This window comes from Mastigoproctus giganteus, chromosome 1 (genome assembly GCF_048544385.1).
Source record: "Mastigoproctus giganteus isolate SK-2022 chromosome 1, ASM4854438v1, whole genome shotgun sequence".
Lineage (NCBI taxonomy): Eukaryota > Metazoa > Arthropoda > Arachnida > Uropygi > Thelyphonidae > Mastigoproctus > Mastigoproctus giganteus.
Window position 1 is genome coordinate 194,313,124 of NC_143575.1, and position 27,051 is coordinate 194,340,174.

At 35.9% G+C, this 27,051-nt stretch overlaps 1 protein-coding gene across 1 annotated transcript in view; it reads left to right on the forward strand.

The window, feature by feature from the left end:
* Nucleotides 1-27,051, forward strand: part of Vta1 (vesicle trafficking 1) — a 103,666-nt gene that overhangs the window by 41,313 nt on the left and 35,302 nt on the right. Inside the window, exons 3-4 of the mRNA XM_090383775.1 lie at nucleotides 14,724-14,851; nucleotides 20,867-20,942. Of these exons, the coding sequence (XP_090239901.1) occupies nucleotides 14,724-14,851; nucleotides 20,867-20,942 (204 nt within the window). The remainder of the gene's footprint in view (nucleotides 1-14,723; nucleotides 14,852-20,866; nucleotides 20,943-27,051) is intronic.

Below are 27,051 nucleotides of genomic sequence, written 5' to 3' on the forward strand. Positions count from 1 at the left end.
TTGATCACATTCGTCAACTCCGCACCAAGTGCACAAGAGGGCTAAATATCCTCCGCTCTCTCTCCTCTACATCTTGGGGAGCAGACCGATGTACCCTCCTTCGGCTTTACCGTGCACTTGTGCGATCCAGACTAGATTACGGGTCCCTGGTATACAATTCGGCCAGAGACAGTGTACTTCGGTGGCTGGATCCTGTCCATCATCTGGCACTCCGTACCGCTATTGGAGCATATCGAACATCTCCAGTCCAGAGCTTATACGTCGAAGCAAACGAACCGCCGTTATCGCTTCGTCGTAAGCAGTTGTCTCTAAACTACGTTTTCAAACTGAAATCCCTGCCAGACCATCCTACGTGGCTATCCGTTTTTGAGCCACGATGGGAAAATTTGTATAACACACGTAAGACTGCCAACCGACCTTTTGGTATTCGTGTCCAAGAGCTACTCAAAGAATTTAATATCAAGGTAGACAAGGTTGCCCAAACACCGAAGCAACCCCTTCCACCCTGGCATGCTCATTTCCCGGCATGTGACTTGTCACTTAGAAATTGGGGAAAGTCGGACACTCCATCGTCTGTCTACCTGCAGCTTTATTCAGCACACCGAGCTGAATATTCTGACTTCGCGCCAGTTTACACAGACGGCTCGAAGTCGGAATCATATGTGGGATCTGCTGCTGTCTTTACAGACAGCATTACATCAGAGCAGATTCCCTCTGAATGCAGCATATTTACTGCAGAGCTGCTCGCTATAGAGTTAGCCTTGGATCACATTAGTAAATGCGAATACCAACGGTTCATTTTGTATACCGACGCTCTCAGCGTGTTACAGGCTTTAATATCTGTGAGATATAATTCTCATCCAGTTCTGTCTAGCATTCAGCAGAAGATTCACTTCCTCCGAGAACGTGAATATGATATCCGCTTCTGCTGGATTCCCAGCCACATTGGGATTAAGGGAAATGATTTGGCTGACAATGCAGCCAAATCAGCAGTTCCCAATAATAATCGCTGCCTGTCAGTCCCTTATACAGACTGCAGGCGAATAATACACGAAAAGATACACTCCCAATGGCAGGATTCGTGGAATAGACAGACTGCGAATAAATTATATCTTATAAAGCCTTTAATTGAACCGTGGCAGTCTAGTCTGCGCAGGAATCGTAAAGAGGAAGTTGTTCTCGCCCGGACCCGCATAGGACATAGTCATTTGACTCATTCGTTTTTGCTGAGGGCTGATGACCCTCCTATGTGTGAGTCCTGTGGCACAATTTTATCAATTAGACACATTTTAGTTGACTGTCCAGATTTTAGCAATATCCGTTTTACCGCTTTTAGCCATCTGACTGAGCCGTATACACTCAGTCAGATTTTATCTGACAATGACAATGTGTCTGCTATTTTTAGCTTTTTGAAAGCAATAAACGTTTTTAATCGTATTTAAAATTCATGTTATTATTATTTCGTTTATTGATTTATCATTGTAATTAGATCTGGACACGGTGGCCTAATTAATTAGGTCACTGAGATGTTAAATTTTTATATATTACCTGGTCTTGGCGCATTATAGCCTTAGATGCTAATGCGCCAATAAAACCAAACCAAACCAAACCAAACCAAACATCAATAAGTGCATTTAAATGAGATTCAAATGCATTTGTTAATGTCAGAACGCTTTATGATATGTCATCAGCATTAACATATTGTCCATCCCTGTTACTTTTCAGTCTTGATGTCCCAGGTTGTGGGTCCATTATAGCAACCCTCTAGGGTAAAATTTTATAGAAAAACACTTCTACAAAATTTTATCAGTAGACACATACTTAGGATGATGTTTTTCTTTTTCACAAAACTAAAGAATTAAAATTCAGCAAGCATAATCTTCAAAACATTTCACCTTTTCTTATAGAAAATACTAAACTAGATAAAATAATTTCAACATAAGCAAAGAACATATGAAACTGTAAACTAAGTATATAGCAATTAAAGCTAAGCAAAATCCCAGCTGTAATACAGTAGTCCATGGTTCAGTTGTTCATTTCATGTACTTTTTCCTTTTACAGTGCCCATTTATTTATCACAATTGAATAGACATATTTGTGTTATGGCACAAAAATTTCAGTTCGTTTTTAAACAAGTTTGCGTTCCAGCAGCTACTGTGACATCATCCTTGACTGTTGCCATTACTGAAAATGAGGCAAGAGTTTTGAATATTAGTATTAGTAGTGGCATATGAGGCAAGAAAGAAAGCTTATGAAGCATTGGGCGGGGGGAAGACTCCTACATTGCTTCTCCATTCTCTCCAAAAATTTGTCCAGTTTTTCCTTGACTTTATTATACTGCCCACTTCCACAGCAGCACATGGAAGCTTGTTCCAACAGTCAACCATCCACTTGAAGGCAAACCTCCACATGTATATCCTGCAACCAACCTTCCTCAATTTGAATTTATGCTCACTCATGAGTAGTTCACACAAGAGGAAGGAGGCCATCAGCATTAAGCTTATTCAATCCTTTCAGGTGCCTAGCCTCCAGACACTGCACTTTGCAGAACTGAGGCTTTCCTTAGAACACCATTTTGTTCCCTTCACTGATCTCGTTGATATTTTCTGCACCCATTCCAGCAGATCCACATCTTCCTAAAATGAGGCATCCAGACTAGTGTGCAGTATTCTAATGTGTTGCCTTGACAAAACCCTCGTGAGCTGTCATTGCAGCCTGTCTGCACTGTCAGAGAACTCCATGTCAGATTGCACAATTACCCAAGATTATTTTCAATATCCACCAACCTGAGTGTGATACCACACAGTTGGTATGTTATTATGGGATTGCTACTATATTACTACTACCCATTTGCAATGCCTTGCATTTGTCAATGTTAAATTTCAGTTAGCACTTTTCAACCTGTCTGCTTAATTTTTCTATATCTTCTTTAAGGCATTAAGCTTGATATGCCTTCATCAGTATCATTAATGAATGTTGCACATAAAGACTGCTGTACAAATTAGAGCAGTGTTGCAGCACCATCTTTAAGAACCTAAGTGGGAAACTTTGTATAATCACAAACCAGCAGGTATACATTTGTGAAACCTGCTCATGGAGCGGTAGATTAATCTGGACAGTATTGCAAAATATAGCTAAACACCACATCCCCCAGTCCTATTTCCACTCCACCAAACATGAGAAATATAACAATGGGAAAAAATACCATTCCAAATCAAAGCATCCAATAATTACAAGTTTCTGGAGTGTTATCATAAGCACATACATAGCATTATAATCTAAATGGTGGTATGTGAAAATCAGCACTCAGGTCACAGAATTAAAAGAAAACTACTGCCATTATGATTATAATGGTAGTAGTTTCTGATGTTAGAGTTATTTTAATGTTACAGAGAAAATTATTGAATTGACTAGGACAAAAAATAAATGTGAAATATTCAAATTAAAATCATGTTAAGATGAATTTTGGATGACTGCATTTTCTGTCAAATGCTCTCATTAGACAGAAAATCCACTCATCCAAACATCACTCATATTAAGAAGAAAATGCCAGGGTAATGTGTTCCTATCTCTGTAGGTAAAGAAATGCTTTTTTTTTTTCCCCTTCTTATGAAAACCCCAAACACGAGAGGTATTGGAACCTATAGTACTTAGTACTGTACATGGGTTAGAGGTTAATAAAATTAAACAAGATGAAAGAAGATATTCATTGGCATTAGACTTGAACTTCTGTAAATTGTAATTTTCAGGAAATATGTATGTATGAAGGAAGGTTGTTCCAGAAAACGTAAGTTGAATGAATAAATGAGGAAGAAGAAAAGTTGGTTTTGTGAGTTTTGAAGTTGGACAGTAAATGGATGTTGACTAGTTGCGGCGCATGTTCAGACTGCTTTGAAAGAGAGAGCAGGAATTATAGAAGAACAGTGCCCATGGAAGTATCTATAGAAAAGGCATGCAACAGAAACAGAACATCTATGAGACAGAGTGGTGAGACTGTTAGAGATGAGTCATTGATTAATCTAACTGCCCTCTTTTGAATGAAATCTAGAAGCATGAGAGAGGTTTTGAGGGCACTGCCCCAGATGTGGGAACGATATTCCATGGTAGGGCAGATTTGCAATTTTTACAGAGTGAACAGCTGTTTGGAAGAAAAGTAATGCCAAGAGCAAAAAGAGAAAACCCAATTTTTCAGATGCAGAGGAAGCAGTATTTGTAATGTGCTCGTGCCAAGAGAAATTAGAAGTCAAGGTAATCTCCAATAGAGATATATGATCTTGCCTCGAAATCGGAGTATCTTCGAAGATAAGAATAGGAGTAGAAAAATCTAAGATTAGTATTAATAGAGACATATGATGTAAGAAAGCAAGCCTATATAGCATCAGCCAAAAAAAAAAAAAAAAAAACTCCCATTTCACCCATCCATTCATTCCAAATGTTTTTCTAGTTCTGCCTTGAACTTATTTAAGTTGTCCACCTCCACAATGACAGATGGAAATTTGTTTCAACGATCAACCACCCGCTGGCTAAAGATTAATTTCCGCATATCTATTCTACAACTGTCTTTCCTCAATTTGAATTTATATACCCTCAGGTGAGTAATCTGAGCAAGAGGAAAAATTCCTTCAGCATTGAGCCTTCTCAAACCATTCAAGACCTTATACACCTCAATCAGATCACCTCGAAGGTGCCTAGTCTCCAGACGCTGCAATTTGCAGAACTTAGGGCTTTCTTGGTAACAGCAACCATTTGTTCCATTCATCAATCTCATTGCCCTTCTCTGTACTCATTCCGGCAACTCTACATCCTTCCTAAAATGAGGCCTCCAGACCTATATATGATACTCAAGGTGTGGGGTGATCATTGCCTTATACAAGTGGATAATCACCTCCTTATCCCCGCTAGCAAAATTCTTGTATATCATTGACAAGACACCATGAACTACTCTTGCAGCCCGTCTGCACTGCTCAGAAAACTTTATATCTGACTGCACAATTCCACAGGTATTTTTCATTCCGCACTGCCCTGAGTAGTAGTAGTAGTAGTAGTGGCACATGATGCAAGAAAGCAAGTGTAGGAGCTTATGCAGCATGGAGCTTATGTTGTACCACATGGTACATTACTCTGGGGTTACTGCTACCCATATGTAAGACAGATATAAGACAGGACTGAGTTTTAGAAGGATTGAAATCAACTAAGTTATCTTTGCCCCCACTGGAGAATTACCTGGAAATTGGCATTTAAGGAATTGGTAATGGATATTCAAGAAGTTGAAGCTGCTTGTGCAGGGCAAGGTTTCTCAATCTGGAAGGTGGAATGCAATGTGCTATCATCAGCAAAACTATAGATGGGATTTCCGGTCAATGGAAGAAGCTCATTAATATACAAAAGGAAAAGAGCAAGTGGAGAGCCATCTACCATCACTTGCAATAAGCAGTCAAAGAGAAAATTGGATACCCGATTACAAAAATCAGTTGGCAAACCATAAGATGGAAGCTTATTTAGAAGACCTTTATGCCAAACACAATCAAAAGCCTTTGAAATGTCAAGAGCAACTGCTTGAGTTTCACCAACCTTTTCCATTGAATTTGTCCAAAGATGGGTAACATAATCCAGAATATCACCAGTGGATTGACATTGACGAATTCATACTGGCAATTGTTGATCAGATAGAAAGTTTCTAGATAGTTTTCAGAGTTGGCAGTTATTTGATTCCCCATTACTTTAGAAAGAGTAGAAGTAACTATAATGGGACAATAATTGTCACCCTTTTTAGGACCTGGCTGGATATGAGCAAATTTCCAAGCAGAAGGTGTTTTACCTTTGGAATAAGAAAGTGGAAAAAAGGCAACACAAAACAGGAGTAAATTCAGTAGCACAGTTTCTGAGAACAAGTGGAGAAATACCATCAGGACCTGGAGCTTTCTTTGCATCAAGATTCATCAAAATCCTTTTGGCATCCTTTTTACAGAAGACCACAGGAGGCATTGAATGAGCATATTGAGAACTGTGGTATGTCATTTACTAAGAACATAAATATACAAGTTGGAAGAAAAATAGGATGCTGGCAGGTCGGCCTTATCCATGGCTGAAGTGGCAATAGAACCATCTGGTTTTGACAGAGATGGGCAAAAGATGTGGCCACTAGCTTTAGCAAGAGACTAGATTGCTCAGCTACCATTTGGACAAGAAGCAAGTTTTCTACTGTTTGCCTGTTCAAAATCTTGTTTGGACTGATTAATAACTTTACAATTGTTACAAGCTTTGGTGTAAGCAGAAAATGAAACTGAAGATTTGGAAACAAGCCAATTAAGATATGCAACATTCTTCTCTTGAATAACCTTAGCACGTTTATTGGAAAACCAAGGTTTAGATAAAGGGTGAGATTTTAAGGTAGTGTTGGAATAAAGGATTCCATCCCTACAAGAATAATTTCACTGACACAATCCAAGCAAACACTGACATCAGAAGTTTAGAAACAGTAATCTGACCAAAGAAAAGAAGAAAAGAAATCGCACAGATCATCCCATTTTGCATTCTTGTAATGCCAAACAACATGAGGTTGGAAATAATCATGAGAGACAGGCTCCATTGGGGTAGAGACCATCATCGGGTTGTCATCTGAAGTACCTAGAGGACCACTCACCTTGACTGTGTACCTAGAAGGGTTGTTTGTGAGAAAAAGATCAAGCATGTTGGCTGTGTGATTAAGATTGTCTGGTATTCTGGTAGGTAAATGAACAATCTGTGCAAGGTCATTAGGGCACAGAGTGCCAAGCGATCTTTCTAGCTTTTTCCCTAGGCCGAATACTAGTGCTTTAATAATCCCTCGCTGAGCAACCTCACTGCTTCACCACTAGCAACGTTACTGCTAACCTCGCTTGCAATGTTTCTGCTATCATTAGCAACGTACTGCTCTCCTCTTCTGCTAATTGCTTGGTCACTGGTTGGCACCACTCCTGCCTCCACGTGGCGGGGTCGGTAACCCGGGAGAAGGAATTCCCTCTTCCAGGGCTAAAAGGAGCACCGATGGATTGCGATGCATATCCAGACCTGTTAACTGTAAATCAGAGCATGACTCGAATCGTGCAAAGAGACTACGGACAGAAAAACAAACTACAGGCATGCCAGCATTTCTCATAATGCAATTGCTATCCACACAACCTGTCAGCAAGCTATCACCTTTTCTAATACAAAAATGTTTAGAATCGGTTGTTGGATCTCCCAAAATGGTTAAATGTCTCCAATCTGGAGACCACCTAATTGAAGCTGCTAAGCCAAGTCACTCAGAAAATTAACAACTTTTAACAATATTCCTGTGTCGGTAACAGCCCATAACACTCTGAACACCTCTAAAGGAGTTATCAGCGAATGGGACTTACTAAATGTGTCTGAAGAAGAGATCATTCAAGAGCTTAGCGAACAAAAAGTGACTCGTGCACGGAAAATTATGACAAAAAAAGGTGGCAACCTACTACCAACCAGGTCCATTATTTTAACATTCAGTATTCCGAATCTCCCATCTTCTGTAAAAGCAGGTTACTTAAACTGCAAGATTCGACCTTACATCCCAAATCCCATTCGCTGCTTTAAGTGCCAGAAATACAGCGATTCTCAGACGGCATGCCGAGGCAATGCCGTGTACCCTATTTGTGGCTCCAAGGATACTTTTTAGCTTCCACTCCCACTTGCCCAAACTGTAAAGGAAGCCATCCTGCATTTTCTAAAGCATGTGACCTTTGGAAAATAGGTAAAAAAATCCAGAAGTATAAAGTGGAGCATAAAGTCACATACTCTGAAGCAAGAATGCTAACCATACTATGATTTTTTTAGTGTTTCTCACCAACCATTGAAGTAAAAACGAAAGACGAAAAACCAAATTCTTAAAATTTTAATATTTACAATAAATTTATTTACAAACAAAACAAAATACCATATTACTGATGATAGCAATTTTAAAATAAGACAACTGTGATATACAGTAAATATACAAGGTGATAATACAAATACCGAATTTAAAATACAATAAAATATACTAGGTTAAAAGCGCTAAAATACTAACTGAAGCTTTCAAAGGCTTCTGCCTTCTTTCTCAACAGTGTACTTCTATTCTGCGGTGCATCATTAAATACCAGCAGGTTCGCGGTGCGTCTCACATAAACGTATACTGTTCCCGTCGGAACCGGAAGTGGCTCAGGAGCGTTTCAGGCAAAAACGTTCATCCCCTCCAAGGATTACCGCCTCAAAGAGGGGATGAATGCGTGCGCCCCTATCTCTATATTATTCTCAATAGAACTAATTCGTAAGCTCTCGAGCCACTTGCGGTCCCAAAATCTATGCGCCCGATCAGTGATGACAGCTTTGTCTGGGGAGATTTGATGTTGCTTCTCCCAGAAATGTTCAGCTACAGTGGATTTACCATAGTCTGCATTTCTTATTGCATTTGTGTGCTCCCCCAGACGATCTTTGAGACGCCGTTTTGTTTCTCCCACATAACACTCCCCACACTCTGGGAGTGTGGGGAGTGTTATGTGTATGCTAACCATGCCTAGCTGATCATATGCATCAGTCACCCAAAACAGTTGCTCAGCTGTAACCCAAACAGATGTCTTCATAGAACCGAATATTTCCTTTGCCACCTGGGCCAAAACTGTGCTAACTTACAATAAGAAAACTGCAGTCAGTGAGACCAGCAACACTCCAATCAGTATCCCAACTGATGCTATCTCAACCTTGGCCCAAAACAACAAAATCAGCTACTATTGAAAACCAGAAGAAAGTGAAACCACGCATTAGTAACATGGAAATGGAGGTTCAGTCAGAGGATGAAGACACAGTACTAGAGTTACATGCTAATGATACCATGGATACAGGACACCCAACCTTTCCCAGAAATGAAAAATCAAAACTAAGCAGACAGAAACCTCAGAAAAAACATTCAGATCAATCTTCCTCAAATAAATCCAACCAATGAATAAATTTCTTCAATGGAACTGTAGAGAATTACGCAGATGATTTGAATAGATGATATAGATGACTTGAATGATTTACTCGTACAAACTAAAGCAATATGTGTATGTTTACAGGAAACCTTTTTATCACTAGAAGTTTCTCTGAAAATTAAAACTTATACTATGTTTGGGTGAGACAGGGATTCTGACACTCCTGCCTGTGGTGGGGTGGCTATTCTTATCAAAACTACCATACCGTCAAGACAGCTCCAACTCCAAACCTCCTTAGAAGTTGTAGTGGTTGGATAGTAACGGGAATATTGTTAACCCTTGTATCCATCTATATCCCACTGAATTATCCTTGCTCCCAGACTGAACTTGGCAATCTTATCACACAACTGCCACCTCCAGTCTGTTTGCTCGGTGATTTCAACGATCACCATCCATTGTGGGGATCTTTCAACATGGATAGGAGAGGCCAATTAATAGAAATATATTCCTGGATAACCATAACCTGACTCTGTTGAATTCTGGCTCTCCAACTCATATCCAACTACCTACTGGTACTACATCAGCCATAGACTTATCCATATGTTCAGCATCTCTTTTTCCAAGCATGAAATGGTTAGTGCTAAGTGATTCATTCCACAGTGACCATTTTCTTATCAGTTTAATTCAAACACAGACAGTGTCATGTCTTAAACCGTACTTCTTGGAATTTTCATAAAGCAGACTGGAAAAACTATTCAACTTGTGTCCTACTTGACAACCTATATGTAAAACAAAAACACATTGTCAACGTAATTGATCACATTACAAGCCATATATTATCTGCAGCAGAAATTTCCATTCCAAAATCTGATCAGTGCAAGCATGTACACCAAAATCAGCGGTGAAATGAAGAATGCTCCAAAGCGAAATGAGAAAAAAACCGAGCCTGGAACCAGTTTCACAAATTTCCAACTACCACTAACCTAATTATGTACAAAAAACTCAGAGCCAAAGCAAGACAAATTAGGAAGACAGCAAAACATGACTCCTGGATTAAATTTGCCTCAAATATTAACAAAAATACTGACACTCGAATCATTTGGAAAAACATTCAAGCTCTCAATGGGAAATTTCTACCACTGCAATCTCTGATAATAACAATGCAGTGGGCAGGAATTATACTCTCCTAATGACATTGCGAATGCTTTAGCAGAATCTTTTTATAACATTTCTGCCTTTTATGTGACTCCCTTTTAATGCACTAAAACTGATGCAGAACGTCATAAATTTAATTTCTCATACATCCGTATAACCAGCTGTTTACTCTATCTGAACTGAAAGAATCTTTGAGCAAATGAACGAACTTTACCGAATAAAACCAGATCCGAAGTTGTGCCTCTCCAGTTTTCGGAAAAGCAGATGAGAAGTAATTCTGGGAAGGCTAAGAATTGGGCATACCCGACTCGCACACCTCTATCTATTAACGAATGACAGCGCTCCTCGATGCACATGTCGTGTACAACTGACTATTCGTTATTTATTAGTGGACTGTCCTCACCTTCTCAGTATCCACTGAAACAGCTTTAAATCATTTGCTAATGCACTGTCTTCACTAACATTATTGCAGATTCTTGGAGATGACCCTAATAAAACAGAACTGTTTGCCTTCCTAAATAACATAGGAATATAACAGGTATTGCAATAAAGTTAGTATTTCCTATTAATCATTAGAAAGCACAATATGGCCCTAGCAGCTTATGTGTTGTTAAATTTCATAACAACAACAATGAGGTCATTAGTAATAGTGAAAGCCTTAGCATTATGACAGCTGGGTCTTTGTGACTAGAAAATGGAAGCCAGCTGGAGTTGTGAACACTAAAATCACCAAGAAAAATCACTTCACTGTTAGGAAAGTTGAACTGGAGAAAGTCAAGTTTCAAAGAGTTCCAAGTGATTAGTGGAGTGGGAGAGCAATAGAGGCAACAGGTGAATCTGACGGAATGTGGTAGATCCAGAGAAGATCGAAAAGAGGAGATTCCAAATTACCAGGTCTCTGACATGAATATCAGAACAGACATATGCACAAGTTGTTGTTTGTTATTTGTTATTTGGTTTTTAGGAGCATTGGCAACTAAGGCCATATTGCTCCGGGAATATGCGGTGGTCAATTCCTGACCTTTCCGCATCCTCCGTATTTGGTGGTGACGGGCTCGAACCCCGGTCTAATCAAGAAGCGTGTGCTACGCACTGCTGCTCCTTCCCACCTGGCTACGGAGGCGCAATATGCACAAGTACCACCATTGAATTGATAGGAATCATACAGAAAATAATTTGGACAACTGAGATGAGCAGTGGTAGAATCAACTGATAACTGAGATTTGTCAGAAAAGGTATATGTGGTTTGGCAGACTAAGTAGAAATGGACATCATTGAGAGTAGAACTGAGACCACGAATATTTGTGAAATGAATGAGGAAGTGTTTGGAAGGTTTAGATCTCTTCGCATATAAGTTTGCTGTATTAGTTTGACAATTCATGATATATTCGGTATTAAGAAAAGGTGGGGAAACATTCTGTATGAAGTCATGCAATTTTTAGATATGGCATACCCAGCTCCTTGACATAAAGTGGCATAGTGTCGCCCCCACATACACACTACTCGAACTCCCTCCAGTCACTATCTGGCAGAGTAGAGGCAAAGAGATTATACACTAGCTGATCTGGAAGCCTCCTAGAAAGTTACCAATAGGTCTGGTGCGGTATACTAACTAGCGACTGGCCTGCAAACACTGTTTTTTCGAGGGTACCCCGAAGGTACCGTGGGCTGTACTCGCAAAATGTAAGGAAGATTGGATCTTGCCATGATATCCATCATAACTTCAAAAGACATCAATCATACTGCATGATGGAAGAGATGGGGGGTCACCAGAGCTTTGCTCTGAAGACTAAACATGGGTTCCACCACTTAAAGCCTCTAATAAGCAAAGTGGTGGTATTGCACCATTTGATGAAAGTCATCTACCACATGGTATTTCCTGGTAACAGAGGAGCAGCATTCCTCCATGTGGTGTGGGCATCATACCTCAACCCCTGCTTACATTGGTTCACACCTGGGTGGTCACCCACAGTGTGCTAGGTGCCATATTTCAGGACTAGGGTTTCCGGAATAGGGAAACTTAAATTAAAACCATCCGGTATATATACGTATAGATAAGTAGATTGGACAAAAGTGGAGAAAAGCTGACAAAACTGGAAATAGTAATGATGAAAAAAATCATTATATATACGTCAACTTCTCATTTACTTACAACTACATTTGACTTCGCTTCCGCATGCACTTTTTCAGCTTGGTTTCATTATTTTAACTAAGTGATACGTATATTTCATATCAGAAACAGAGACCTTGCTATATTTCCTTTAGTTTTGGCTGCTGACCCTTGATGAAGATGTTAAAATCATCAGATCTGTGGCATTAAGGACTATTTATAATATATTACTTTTATTTTTCAGATACCTAATGATTTTTTCCATTGTTACTGCTTCTGGTTTTTTCAGCTTTTCCCCAATCTACTTATCTACATTCAGTTATAGTCATTGGGTATTTCTAGTGCCCCTACTAGAAATAGTAGAAATATATTTTGTAACCTTAGTCCATAAACCATCCTAATATATCTCTAAATATCATTCTTTATTTTGCTCTAAATGTTCACTATAACCTCTTATTATTATATTAAGACATTGTGTATATAAATGAAAATGAGTGAAAGAAGTAAGAAAGTAAGCTAATGCAGTCAAAGGTAACTAGTGCTATACCTCAACAGTACATGAAGAATGTAATAATAATAATAATAAGGGAGGAGTGGAGAGAGAGAGAGAGGAGATGGGAAAAAAAAAAAAAGGAAGGACAAGTGAAATGTAAAAAAAAAATGGAGGAAAGGAGATAAATAGGGGAAAGGGAAGAGAGAAGAAAGGACAGTTCTAAAAAAAAAAAAAAACATATAATTCATATAAAACATAAATTTAATCAAGAAAGGATGTTGCCATACAATTCATGACCCAGGCATCTTCATAAGGTTTCAACCACCAGAATTGCAAGAAATAACAGCATTGTGTCTCTTTTTCTGATGTAAAATTCATGCCAATAAGTGTAAAAACTAATTTAGTATCATTTTTTAAATTCAAAAAATAAAAATTTAAAAAAAATTTCATCTCCTTACTCTTACTCTCCCTTATTATTTCTTTATTTTATATTATTATGTATACATATAATTTATGGATAAAAGTAATGGAGAGAAAGGGAAATAGAAGAGTGAATAAATAGAAAAGGAATAAAGGAGTAAGGAAATAAAATAAAATATTAAAAAATACATTGGAATGAAAAAATTATAATTCCTCAGAGCAGTTTAATTTCAGAATACACATACAAGTACGGTTAATATATTAATTTATATTTATATATTAACCGTACTTGTATGTGTATTCTGAAATTAAACCGCTCTGAGGAATTATAATTTTCATTCCAATAATATGAATCCGGAGCGCATAGGCCTCTTTCAATTTAAAAAATACAAATACAATAAAAAAGAATATTGTCATATAAATTACTTAACCTTAGTGTTCTATTTATTAGCTTGGTGTTTTATTATTTACAATATTAAGTGCTTAATATTATAATAAGCGCTTATTGTCTTCTGCATGTGACAACTTGACTCAGTGGACTGATCTTCATGAAATTTTATATTTAGTTCTTTTAAAATGCTATTCCAGATTTCATTAAAGTTGCACAAATAGAAATATGGCAGTTATTTCTTTTTTCCATACAATTTGTATGTAAAAAATTAATTCATAGATTAAACGTGGTTTTAATGCAGTATTGTTAGCTTTAGACAGTCCATGCATTCTTTTCATGTGCTGTTATGTAAAAACTCATGAACCTCGTACCACTTGTGAAGATATATATAGAAAGGGACAGACTTAAAAAAAAGTATACAGAAGAAGAGTAATGAATATTATCCATTGTAATTAAACTTAACATCTAAGTTTAGAGATCTAAAACTTTTTTTTTTTTTTTTTTTATTAAGTGTTCTATGAAGTTATAATCTTAGTAATTAGTTGATAAGAAGATAACTATATTTACTTTTTGCTTCTGTTAATCACAGAAAAGAAAAAATTCAATTAATTTTAAGAAAAAAAAATCAAAACAGCTGAAATGCAAAGTACTGCATACATTACATGATTTTCCTTTACTTATCTCTGAGTATTAGTTATACCAAGATTTTTCCTACTTTCTTATTAGTAATATCACCTCACCATTTTTCCCATCTGTTAGTTCTATTTATTTTTCTGAAAAATCTCATATCAGAAGGTTCTGATTTTTGATCAGTTTCTTTATCCATTTCTTAGCTATATAAGTTAAAACAGGTCTGAAAACTGTTTTGTCTTTTGGTGAATTCCTGCTTTGTTCCAATGAGTTTAATTGGCTTATTAGACCTGCAGTTTAGTTATTATTTATTTATTTATTATTATTATATATTTTTTTTCATACTTTGCATTCTGAAGACAGCCTCTTTTGTCTACAAAATTCTACAACTGTTGTAAATATAATATGGTTAGGTTTGTGTAGTGGATATACCTTAGGATAAATTTAAATTTTCTTTCATGAAAATTTTGGTAATTATTTTATGACTATTTTGATTTTGGAGATTACAGTAAAATTACTAAATTTTACATAAATGTGTATCATATAATAAATATGTAATAATTCGCATATCTTTTATATTTTTAGGAAAAAAAATCACGACATGACAATGATGCTATTACTAGTGAAATAGTAGCTCAAGCACATGTTGAAAATTATGGTCTTAAATTGTTTCTTTGGGCTGATGGAGAGGACAGAGCAGCTAGGTTTAATAAGTAAATATTTGTTAATTAATATCAGTATTCTGTGAATGGAGTTTTAATGAAATCATTTAACTTGATATATTAAAAATATACAAGGTGATCATCAAATTGTGCAACCCATGTAGTGAATCTACTTTTTTCACCAAAAAATGCAGTGTATTTATGAAAGGCAGTGCATATTCTGGTATACATTGCAATATTCTACTTTGCACAGCATTGTGCATGTGACTTTGAGTTATTTGCAGGTACATTGTGTTCGTTGAGCATTTATGCATTGTTCTTGCACAGTGTCAATACATGCGAGATGGTATCAAAAAGTTCATACCCCTACCTTGATAAAACATCAGTAGGAAGATGCTGTTTTTAATATAAGTTGTCTGCATGTGAAATTTCATTCCTGTAGGTGATCGTACACCAGAGGTGGAGCCCGGAATCTGAGGAAGGATGCTATATTCATATATTATGTAAAAACAGAGTGGAGTATCGAGCAGTGATCAAGTTCCTGCACTTGCAGGGCAAGAAAGCTCAGGAAATTGATGAAGAAATGAAATCTATGTATGGACAATTCTGTCCATCCTATGATACTGTAAAAAAGTGGAAATGGAAATTCTAGTGTGGTCGTATAAGAGTCTTTGACAAGCCAAGAGAAGGAAGGCCATCAACATCCACAGGCAGTGAGACGGTTACAAAGGTTGAGCAGCTATTGCTGAGCGGCAGACATGTGACAATTCATTTCATCACAAATGCAGTGCGAATTAGTTATGGGTCTGCCCACAGCATTTTACATGATCATCTGCACATGTCTAAGGTCTCCGCAAAGTGGGTTCCAAGATTGCTGTCGCCTTTGCAGAAGCATTGTGAAATGCAATGTTCTTGCCAACTGTTGGATTTGTGTAATGCAGGTGTTGAACTTTTTTCATCGGTTGGTGACAAATGCTGGATGTACCAGTATGATCCATAGACTAAAGGCATGTCAAAGCAGTGGAAGCACACCTCCTCTCAAAAAGCAAAGACCACGCCATCTGCGAAGATGATGTTGTTCGTGTTTTGGGACAGAAAAGGGGTTATCTTTACAGATTACCTACCTCTGTATTACCTACTGGAGAATATTACAGAAATCTTTTGTGTTTGAAAAAGGTACGTGATGCTTTGAAGGTGAAAAGGCATAGAATGTTAACCAAAGGTGTCTGTCTTCTGTCAGACAATGTACCGGCTCACACAGCCATTGCCACCACCATCTTTATTGCCCAGTGTGGCTTCGAACTACTGCAGCACCCACCCTATTCTCCTCACCTAGCACCATCAGACTTCTTGTTTTGAGAAATATAGAAACCATTGTGTGGACACCGCTTTATTTCTTCTCATGAAGTCATCAGTGAAGTGGAATCGTGATTTCAGGAAAAAAGTGTGGACTTCTATGATCAAGGCATTAAACAACTGATCCATAGGTGGGAGAAATGTGTTACTATACGTGGAGAGTACATAGAAAAGAATTAAAGTTCCTGTGAAGTTTCGCCTTTCTAGGTAAGAGTACAAACTTTTTGATACCCCCTCATACAGATAGGCATTTCCAGCTTATCTGATTCTGATGAAATCAACAGTTTTCCTCTCATTGTTCATTTTCATGAGATGAAACATCAAGGACCAGTATCCAAGATATCAAGCATCAATGATAAGACCAGTCTAGTTGATCTGTACTCAGCAGTGGAACTTAATAACATTCATCATACAAAAATCACTCAGAAAACTTGCTCTGCAAACTAAATTTTGCCTAGAGGAGTGTACAGAAGCCTATGAAATATTTATAGTTTCATCCTTATGGCATTCAAAGTTATTTGTGAACTTATAAAACCATACATAGAAAAATTTGCATTCTTTTCAGTGCTTTCAGCAGTTCATGTAAGGCAGTGTCAACAGCTTGGATGCTTTTTATTTTTTTAAGGGTTACCTAAGGCTTGACATAGCCGAGTGGTCAGGAGTGCGAGTGCAGTAGCACACTCTCTTTGAGTGGACCGGGGTTCAAGCCCCGTGACTGCTAAATACGATTAACATTTGTGTTGATTGATTTATTGTAAACTCCACTGACGTGGTGGTTGTGCTGGAGTATAAACAAGAACGTTAATTTCTAAGGACTTGTGGGTAGTCATCAAAAATCTCCAGGCTTATCTTCACCTGAATTTTTCTTTTAGGGCTATTTAAAACAAATTTTGCATGTAAATAACTTGCACACCAGAGGAATCCAAATTACAAATCATGTCAACTTGGGTATATTAGAAGCCAGCATCTGCATGCTGAAACTTTTGGCTGCAAAGAATAAATTCTTTGAAATCTATATTTCACTCAGTTGGGGAATTCCCCCTGGATACATAAGATTTGCACCTGCTCTACAACTTAAACTTACAAGATTGAAGAATATGAACTTTTTCATTAACAAAGCTCCGACCTGGTATGAGCAATAGATGAGATGACAATTTTTACTTATCCAAATCAAACTCTGTTCACTTTTTTGAAAAATTTGAAAGAAATACTCTAGTTTGAATTTTGAAGCAACTAGTGAAAGAATCAGATTTCTAGTGTGTGTGTGTGTGTGCATGATTTTTGTTCTTGGTTGCTTCAGACTCAACATGGATGGATATAGATTTATAGAAATGTGGCCGAATGCACTAATAATAAATGCATTAAAATACTAATCTGCTCTTATTTTGACTTTGCCCAATATTAGAATAAAATTATTGTTAAATCAAATTAGAATTATTTTTAAAATTTGTAAAAAAAAAAAAAAAAAAAAAAAATGGAAATGAAATCCTCGTTACTTTATTTTTATGCAGTAATATCCTCTACATCTGTTTCTTCAATTTTCTCTTTTGTATGCCCAAATTGAATGACTGATATCAACAGATATGATCCCTCCAGTTTTAAAACCTGTTTTTGTATTATTTATAATAAGCTATCTACAATTATTTGGAAACACAAAAAAAAGGTGGCAGCATGTACTTTAAAAAATAAGAAGTCATTTTAAATATTAACAATAGACACGTTTGAAGCAACTTTCAAAATATATACAGACAGTTCCTGCTTTGAGAGCTTTTTTTTTTTTTTTTTTTCCTCAAGTATCAACAAAATCGAAAATATGAACATTTAACTGCAAAAATAAATAAATGCTGCTAAACATTCACAAATAAGGCATTTAAAACTACATGCATAGCTATACAGTACTATTGTGTATTATTGTGCTATTATAGGTGCATTTGTTTGTTCAGGCAGAGATAAGGAGGAAGGTCCAACTCTTAATGAATTTTGGAAAGAATTCCATATTTTAGATGCAATCAAAATAATAAAACAAGCCTGGGACAAAATACAGAGAACACGAATGGTGTTTGGAATAAACTCTATCCTCAGTTTATTGATAATTTTAAAGGATTTCGAGAACAGCAGAGATCATAAAAAATGAAACAGAAGTGGTCATTAGTATTGCTAACCAATTGCAGTTTGAGATTTCTATAAATTACATCACTGATTTGCTTATCAAGCCCACAATGGAGAGCTCACAAATGAAGACCACCTTGAAATTACAAAATGTGAAGAATCTGAGGAAGAAGATTTAACAGCTGAAACCCCTAAACGTTCCTTCACTCTCAAGGGGTTTGACGAAGTTTTTCAACACGAAAAATATGAGATCTAAAAAAAAAAATACTGAAAGGGATTAAGAAAAAGATTCAGCTGTGTTAGGTTCCTGAATTACAGCCAGATCAAAAGAACTATATGATTGTATAAAGCTGTTGCACTTAATAGCTGTAGACTTAATCTTAAAGATGTTATCAGTAGCCAACCCTTTAACTTTTCTTTGTTTGAAACATGCTTGTCTGATAACATCTTTAAGTGTTTTTCTTAATTTTGACACACACACATGGCGCCTCCATAGCCAGGTGGGAAGGAGCAGCAGTGCATAGCACACGCTGCTTGATTAGACTGGGGTTTGAGCCCGTCACCGCCAAATATGGAGGATGCGGAAAGGTCAGGGAATGACCACCGCATATTCCTGGAGCAATATGGCCTTAGTTGCTAATGCTCCTAAAAACCAAATAACAACGACACACACATACAACTACTTTAGACCAGGATATTAAGAGACTTGGTGATCTCTGACCTGATTGTATGATAGGGAATCCAAGTCGTGACTTGGAACAGTTTAATTTGCTAAAGTTAATTTCTTTATAAATACTTTGTCATTGTCTTTATAGTTGGAACCAATTTTGATATATAGAGAGCTGTTCATATACAAATTTTGCATACTATCAGAATTCTGTAAACCATACAGGTGGTACACAAATAATTTTTAGCACCAGCATAATCCTTAGTTGCTTTGGGGGGGGGGACATTTCAAATAAAACCACCATAGCTTTTGCAAGAAACTATTTCTAGTTTATTATTGATCAGTTATATTACATGCTCAACTTTGCTCTATAATAATCACTGAAGCAACGCACTAGCCTCTACAGATACTTCTCACAGTAGCATGCTGTATTTTTCTTATTGCCATTCTGAAGGCATAAACAACATCTTTTTTGTATTATTACAGGTCTCTTCATATTTAGAGGGAATTTTACAAGTGCATGCAAAATGTCAGCATTCTTCTATCACTAGAATTCTTCTAATGACAGAAGAATGAACAGATTTCTTATACCAACAAAAACTGTCTGTTTCATATGGATAGTAAGACATCATTTGGTTTTTACAATCCGCTACAGACATATTTGTTGTATCAACAAACAGTATTGGGCTTGATTTTTGTTTGGCCTCTCTTGTTTAATAGAAATTATCAGAAAATCTCTTGTCTTTCTTTTGATAGCGACACCATTGGCATAACTGCATATACTTTCAGTTTTTATATTTTGCTGTTGTGACAATCTTTGGATTGTCTTTTCTGGCAGCATGTAATGTACAGTATTTCTTAGCCTTGAGTAATTGTACTGCAAGAGTATAGGAATTGTAGCAAGTAATCCATACAAAGAATATGTAATATGCATCTTATCTTCCACAAGTTTCAATATCACATTTGCAGAATACCCTTTTCCTTTAATCTCATCCAATACTCTTGTGTTTACTAGATACTTCAATATGACTGTTTGGCTCAGTCAGCATGTACTGTTTTATTACTTACTTCTCTTCTATTTTTGATGCATTGTCTAAAAAGTAAACAGCCTCTCCCAGAGGATTATGGATTTGTCTAGTGACAGCTGTTTACCAGGATAATAAATTTTTATAACTGTGCTGTTTGGGTGATCCTGTAAAGACCTGATTTTATATAGATAGCTCTCAAATTGTTGCTTAAAGGTGAAAATGACTCCTTGATCCATGGACTTTCTTTTTCATCCCACCAGTTCCAGAAGCATCACCACCTTGTATTCTCTTTACACTTACTTGAATCACACAGAAACAAAGGTTCAAAACATTTGTTTTAGTTTTGCTTTCAGATTATTTTCCAATCTCAGAAATAAGTAAATTTTGTGTTCATACTCTGGACAATCACAGGAATCAGGAGTGTACAATTACTATAGCCATTTACTAAGATAACATTGTAATACACCAAAGACACGAAACCATATGTAACTACAGTATGGTTACCAAGCATTTGGTGTAGTATTGGGTGAGTAGGTAGCACTTACTGTGTTATTATACTTACTTTATTTAATCCTTGATTTTTAAATTTAAAAAGAATGTAATTGAAAAAGTTAACTTTTTCAAGTGCATTCTTTATTGTGTTTATACTTAATAGTGACGTTTTCGCTTGAATGCATGTATTCCAGGAACAAAACTAATTTTGATAATAATAAAAAAATAAATAAAATAAAAAACACCCAAAATCAATTTTCAATTTTATTTAACTTCTGTATATAATTTTTGTGTAATGCATATTTGTTGATATTTATATTTGTTATCTGTCTGATACCCAAGATCTATCCAGCAAGTCTGGACAGAACTAAGCATAAGAAATATACCTATATTTTTTTATTTTTCCTCTATTAGAAATGTGGTTAAATCATTTTATACTGCTGGTATGATTTTTGACATTCTCACAACCTTTGGAGATTTAAGTGATGAGGTGAGTATTTCAATTGAAATGTGATTAATATGGATTTTTCGTGTGTAATATAAATAAAAATAATGCTAATAAATAAAAACTTCCTTATAAAATTTATAAGTGTTATAGTTGTAATTTCAGTGAAGTCTCTTTCTGTCTGTATACTCTCTATAAAGAAGTCTGAATGCCAGTTTCCTTAACTGCTAACTCATGTGGCGCATTATGTACACCCTGATATTCCTTGTCTGAGAATTCTTAATCTAGACTTTTTTTTTTTTTTTTTTATCTCCTTTGATTCAAAGTCCTTGACCTGTTCTTGTGAAAAATGTCTTCTGTAGACGACTGTTAGCCACTCCAGTCATATGTGAACAATATTGTAGTTTGGTTATGGAATAATTTCATAAATATTAACACAAATACATATTGCTGTCTTTATTGTATTTGCTTGCTAAGCTCACACCTGCCAACTTCAGATTTTTCTTGGCTTTGAAGCCAGTATTCTGCATGCACGCATGCACACGTGCACAGAGTTAGTTGTCTCTATATTTTAATCATTACAATTAAGAACAGATGTTTGAAAAGTTCTGAGACTGTACCTGTTATTTGGAACCAGAACTACATCAGAGCATGAGGAACATAAATCTGTGATGACAGACACATAGCTTGATATCCGTGCACATTACTCTGGTGGAAAAGGACAACATGGTTCACAGCTTCAGATTGACTGATTCAGGCAGTTTTACTATTTATTGTTCATAATGGATTGGTTGCATATTTAGCAGGCATCACCTTGCCTGCTGAACATGCAACATAGACTTTCCTGGTTAGTAAAGATGGGATGTAGTTTTGTGTCATGCTCGCATTTGGGAGAAGAGTGGTATAGAGTGGTCTCATCCATATTTTGAACTGGAAAATAGGTCCTCAAGATTTTGTCTAATTCTCTTCAAAAGGTGTTCTGATATCCTTGCCATAGTAGGCTTTCTGATCATTAACATCTGTGAAAACTCATGCCGAAACTTTTCTTAACTTCAAGAAGTTAATTTGCTTCTTAATCTTAACTTCTTGAAGTTAATATTAACTTCAAGAAGTTAATAGTATATCAACCAGTTATTCAAGTATAATTGGTTGATATACTATAATGCAATGCCTGCAGATATACCAACAGACTCGGCAGTTTGTGTAACATTAATGAATTGATAGAAGTTGATTGACCTCAGTGGTGGTTATCTTTGCATGCCACTTGATGGCAGTGGAAAATACCAGAGAAGTGTTGGCATCATATCAGTGTGATCCTCTGTTGCAAATATGCCCTTAAAATGCAGATACTTGATAACAATATGAAGTTTGGGTTTCTTCAATTTTGGTATTTTAAGCAGACATGGCTTACAAAAAAAGTTAGATATTGTGCTCATTGCATTACATTTCAGGTAAATATGATGATTGAAATTGCTTGAAATGTAGCACACTTCTTTCATAATACAGTAAACCCCTGCTATTCGTGGTCGCCGATTTAATATAAAATGAAACCTAAAAAAATGTGAATTTTAAAGTGCCGTGAACGTTTTCCGCCATAAAAAAACATGGGCGTGGCTAAAATTATCTTTCCTGGTCAAAACAGCGCTCGGTGGGTGGGTGGGGAGAGGGGTGACAAAATCATGCACGTGGATGTTTCTCGCTAATCCTTGTTCAGTATGTGTTATACGCTTGCCATGGAAGGTTTCGTCGTTTGCTTTTAATTTATATGCTTATAAATTGAATAAATTTATCAATTTATAAATTGATATGATTACAAAAGTGATAAATCTACCATTTTGTAGTGTAAAACAGACTTTTTCTAGTGTGTTAATGGAAGAAAGTGACTTTATTGTGGGCAAGTTCTTTCTAACCCGTACAAAAATATGGCTACGAATAACAGGGGAAATGTGAAAAGATCAAAGAAGGTGATGACATTAGCAAGTAAAATTCAGTTATTAGACAAAATTTCTAATGGTGAAAGTGTCTCCTCAGTGGCAAAACATTATAAAATCAAGGAGTCAACGGTACGATCAATCAAGAAATTGGAAGAAAAAATCTGACGTAGTGTCCGTGAAAATATGCTAATTGCTTCAAAAATTTGCTCTGTAACTCGTGAAGTTAAATTAGAAAAAATGGAAAAGGCTTTAAATCTGCGGATAGAAGACCGAACTCAAAATAAAATTCCGTTAAGTTCACTCATCATTCGTGAAAAGGCAAAACTCCTTTATCAACACTTTAGCAAAACTGGTGATAGCACTGCCGGGATAAGTTTTTTAGCTAGCAAAGGCGCTGGTTTGAAAGATTTATTTGAAATTTCTAATAAATATTACATTTAATATTAAATTGTTTCTTATTTTTATTTCGATGCCATATGCTTGCATTTCACTATGTACTGTATGTACATAGTCATATTATGAAGGTACATATAATACATACATAGACAAAATTTTAGACTAGTTTTTCTTTTATATTTCATACTTTGGAACGGAACCCCTTTATTACTATGGGAGCCATAACTCAGTATTCACATTTTCGGTATTTGCAGCATTTCTCAGGAACATAACCCCCGCAAATAGCTGGGGTTTACTGTACTGCTCTGTGTTTGAAAGAGATGATTTTTTTTTAATCATATGAAGGTACTTGATAACAATATGAAGTTTGGGTTTCTTCAATTTGGTATTTTAAGCAGATATGGCTTACAAAAAAAAAGCTAGATATTGTTCTCATTGCATTGCATTTTAGGCAAATATGATAATTGAAATTGCCTGAAATGTAGCACACTTCTTTTATAATACTGCTCTGTGTTTGAAAGAGATGATTTTTTTTTAATCATATGAAAGTACATGTAGTTTACTGAAACAACCTTATCTTCTTTGCAACATGTGCTTTCAAGTGTTTTAAATTTGCAAACTAAAATATCCAAAGGTAAATGATTGAATACAATTAAAATATGGTGGGGGAAGCATTTCATCTGCCAGGTCCCATCTTGTCACAAGACACATGACATCTGAAACAACCAAGGGAAGTAGCATTTCGGTAACTGCTGAATCTGCCAAAGGTATGGAGTTGAGAGGTTGTGGTCCTATGCAATGTAAACCACTAACAAAGGTCAAACTAGGCAGAAATGTTCTGTAGAGAAAATTTTTTGATCTGCCTGTTTTTGTATCCCCTCCACAGCATCCTCTGAAAAAATAAATCAGATAATGGGATTAGCAGAATGGACAATTTATGGAAAATTATAAAATACCTAGCGCAGAAATGGACCTGGATATTCCAAAGTAATCAACAGCAAAACAGATGCCAACAAACAATATGTACAAAAAATGTCTATGCAGGATGCAGTGGGGGGGGAGAAAACACCGACCTCAAACCTACTGATGCTAGCAGTAGCCTACTGAAATGTTTAGCTAGCGATAAACTTTTTCACAAAGGAAATTTGCTGAAAAAACTTCAGACATTAGTAACAAATAGATATGAGACATTGCTGTAGCAGTGTGCCAGTTTTGCCTCACTACTCTGGCATAACTTGAGTGTGAATTACGTATACGAATGGCCACAGAACAAAAGAATGCCAGTCCTATTTTTTGATCAATTTTTCATTAGAGTGCACTGTGTGGGGGTGATCTGTGGAAAGTTTCTGTCTGGGCTTCTTTGAATCTTCTGCCTTTAATTGGCAAATTGTTAGTGGTTTGCATAACATAGGACCACAGCCTTTAAACCCCAGTCCTTTGGCAGGTTTACAGATTACTGAAATGCTATTTTCCTTGGTTGTTTCAAATGCTGGTGCCTTGTGGTTCCTGATATGAAATTGGGGCCACTTTTTTTTCATCATATTATTAAATTTATTTTAATTCAAAAACTCAAAAATCATACTGTTTCAATGCAGAGAAGTGTATGCAAGTAGTTTGTAATTCCTTTACATTTGTTCCCTTCACTCACACTTTTGAAATGTAATGCAGTTATCAAATAACATGCCTGCCTTAGAGATTAACAACTTCAAGAAGTGCTTACCAAAACTACCTCCACGTGTCAGTGACAAGTGGTTTGGTTTCAAAATTGGTCCTTCTGTCACCACTACTATTGTTTCTAATACACAGCAGAACAAATTTATATCTGTTCCTTTGAACTGACATTTTATAATGTAGAGAAATTGTTGTTTTCTAATAAATTTATTTGTATGGTTTTAAATTTATAGGAAATTCAATTCTCTTAATTGCTTAGTGTTAGATATATAGAAACAAATTATGATAATATGCATTAATGTCATAAATATTTTATATATTAAACATAACATGTGACATAAGTGGTTGTAATTATAATCTGTAGTGGCAATCAGAATATTATAAATATAAGAAATTTTTGTAACAAGATTCTAAAAAAAAAAAAAAAAAAAATTTTGTTAATTAGATAAATTTTATACAGGTGAAATGTAATAATTAACTTTTGAAAGAATCTGTCAGTGTATTGTAGCAGTTGTCTGCAGCATGATTGCTACTATAGGTAATTGCAACTGCTTTTAATTATAATCTGATTATTTCTGTTTGAAAGAACTATGGACCGATGCAAACATCCACTTTTTGGTTTTAAGCAATGATGTAATTGCTGTCTGAAACCAGACATCAGTTACATCGTTGCTTGAAATTCAAATGGTGGATGTTTTGCATAACACAGTAAGGAGAGAGGGAGAGGAGCTGATAGGTAGTAATAGCTGCTAAAATTAATAGTTAATTCAAGAATTTTGCATTGATATTTATGCTTTAATTGTTTAATATGCAATAGTAGAAAGTTGTAGCTGCATCCTATAAAGCCAAAGATATTCTGCTGCTGATATTCTCTTTGCTTGAAAGAAACATACTTTTATATATAATTTTATTCTAATAATATAATATAATATATTATATAATAATTGAATAATATACCAGTAATTATATACTTGAATATATACCAGTAATTATATACTTGAATATATAATTCATATACAGCAATAAAATATAAATTATCTAGTCCTAGGAATCTCATGGCATTTTGATTCTTATCCTGTTACAGAAAATTTTATGTAAAATGATTTACAGAAGGAAACTTTTTGAGCTAATACTAAATATGTTCACTGTTTCTCCTGGTTGTTTTAACTATGGTTTTATTTGATATATGTTTTTAAGATTTATTTTTGTGATAATACATTAGTAGGATAAAAAAAGGTCCAGAACTGAATTATCTTTATTTTGTAACTTAGAATGTCTAGAATTGTTTACAGTAGCATTTTGGTTGCATATGCTGAAAGGATTATTTTTATCTGTGGTTAAAAATAAGTAATTTCATATCTTTTTGGAATTGCTTTTTGAACGAATAACTGTAAAATTTTAATTTTACTTAAAAGAAATTTGACTCCGACTTGTGTGTTAGTCACTCGTGCACTAGAAAAACCTTTGTGGATTTATTGGATGACTGTATTCTATAGCAGCATGTTAGAGAAGTAACAAGACGAAGCAATACCCTTGATAAGATTATCAGCAGTGATTCTTCATGCATTAAGAACCTGAAGGTAAAAAACCTGGATAGTTCTGACCACTATGTGCTGATATGGGATTTACTTAAAGACATAACTACTGTCAGGGGTTAAAGGGAAGGGCTTTTGCTTTCATAAGGATGACCACAGTAGTCTCAGACAGTTTTTTAAATTCTATTCAGTGGTACTGTCTGATGTTACAAACAACAAATTCTAACAGAGTGGTTATTAATGGATGCTGCTCTCCATAGGGCCCGTTGTTGTTTTCTATATTTATTAAAGATATTGATGGTGTATCAGGCATAATGTCTAAGTATGCAGATGATATTGATGATACAAAGCTTGGCAGGGTGGTTAGTGACAGTAATCAAGGTATGCTACCACTACAAGATCTAAAAAAATTAGGCACATGGGCTGAGAAATGGTACTTGAAGTTTAACATTAACAAATTCAAGGTACTGCATATGGGTAACAGTGATTCTGGATTAATGTACCAACTGTGTGTGGTAGTGGAAAATAAAAAAGACCTGTGGGGGGTAATTTTGCAGTAAGATATGAAGTTCTCTGAACAGTGCAGGCAGGCTGTCAAGACAGCCCATGGGATTTTGT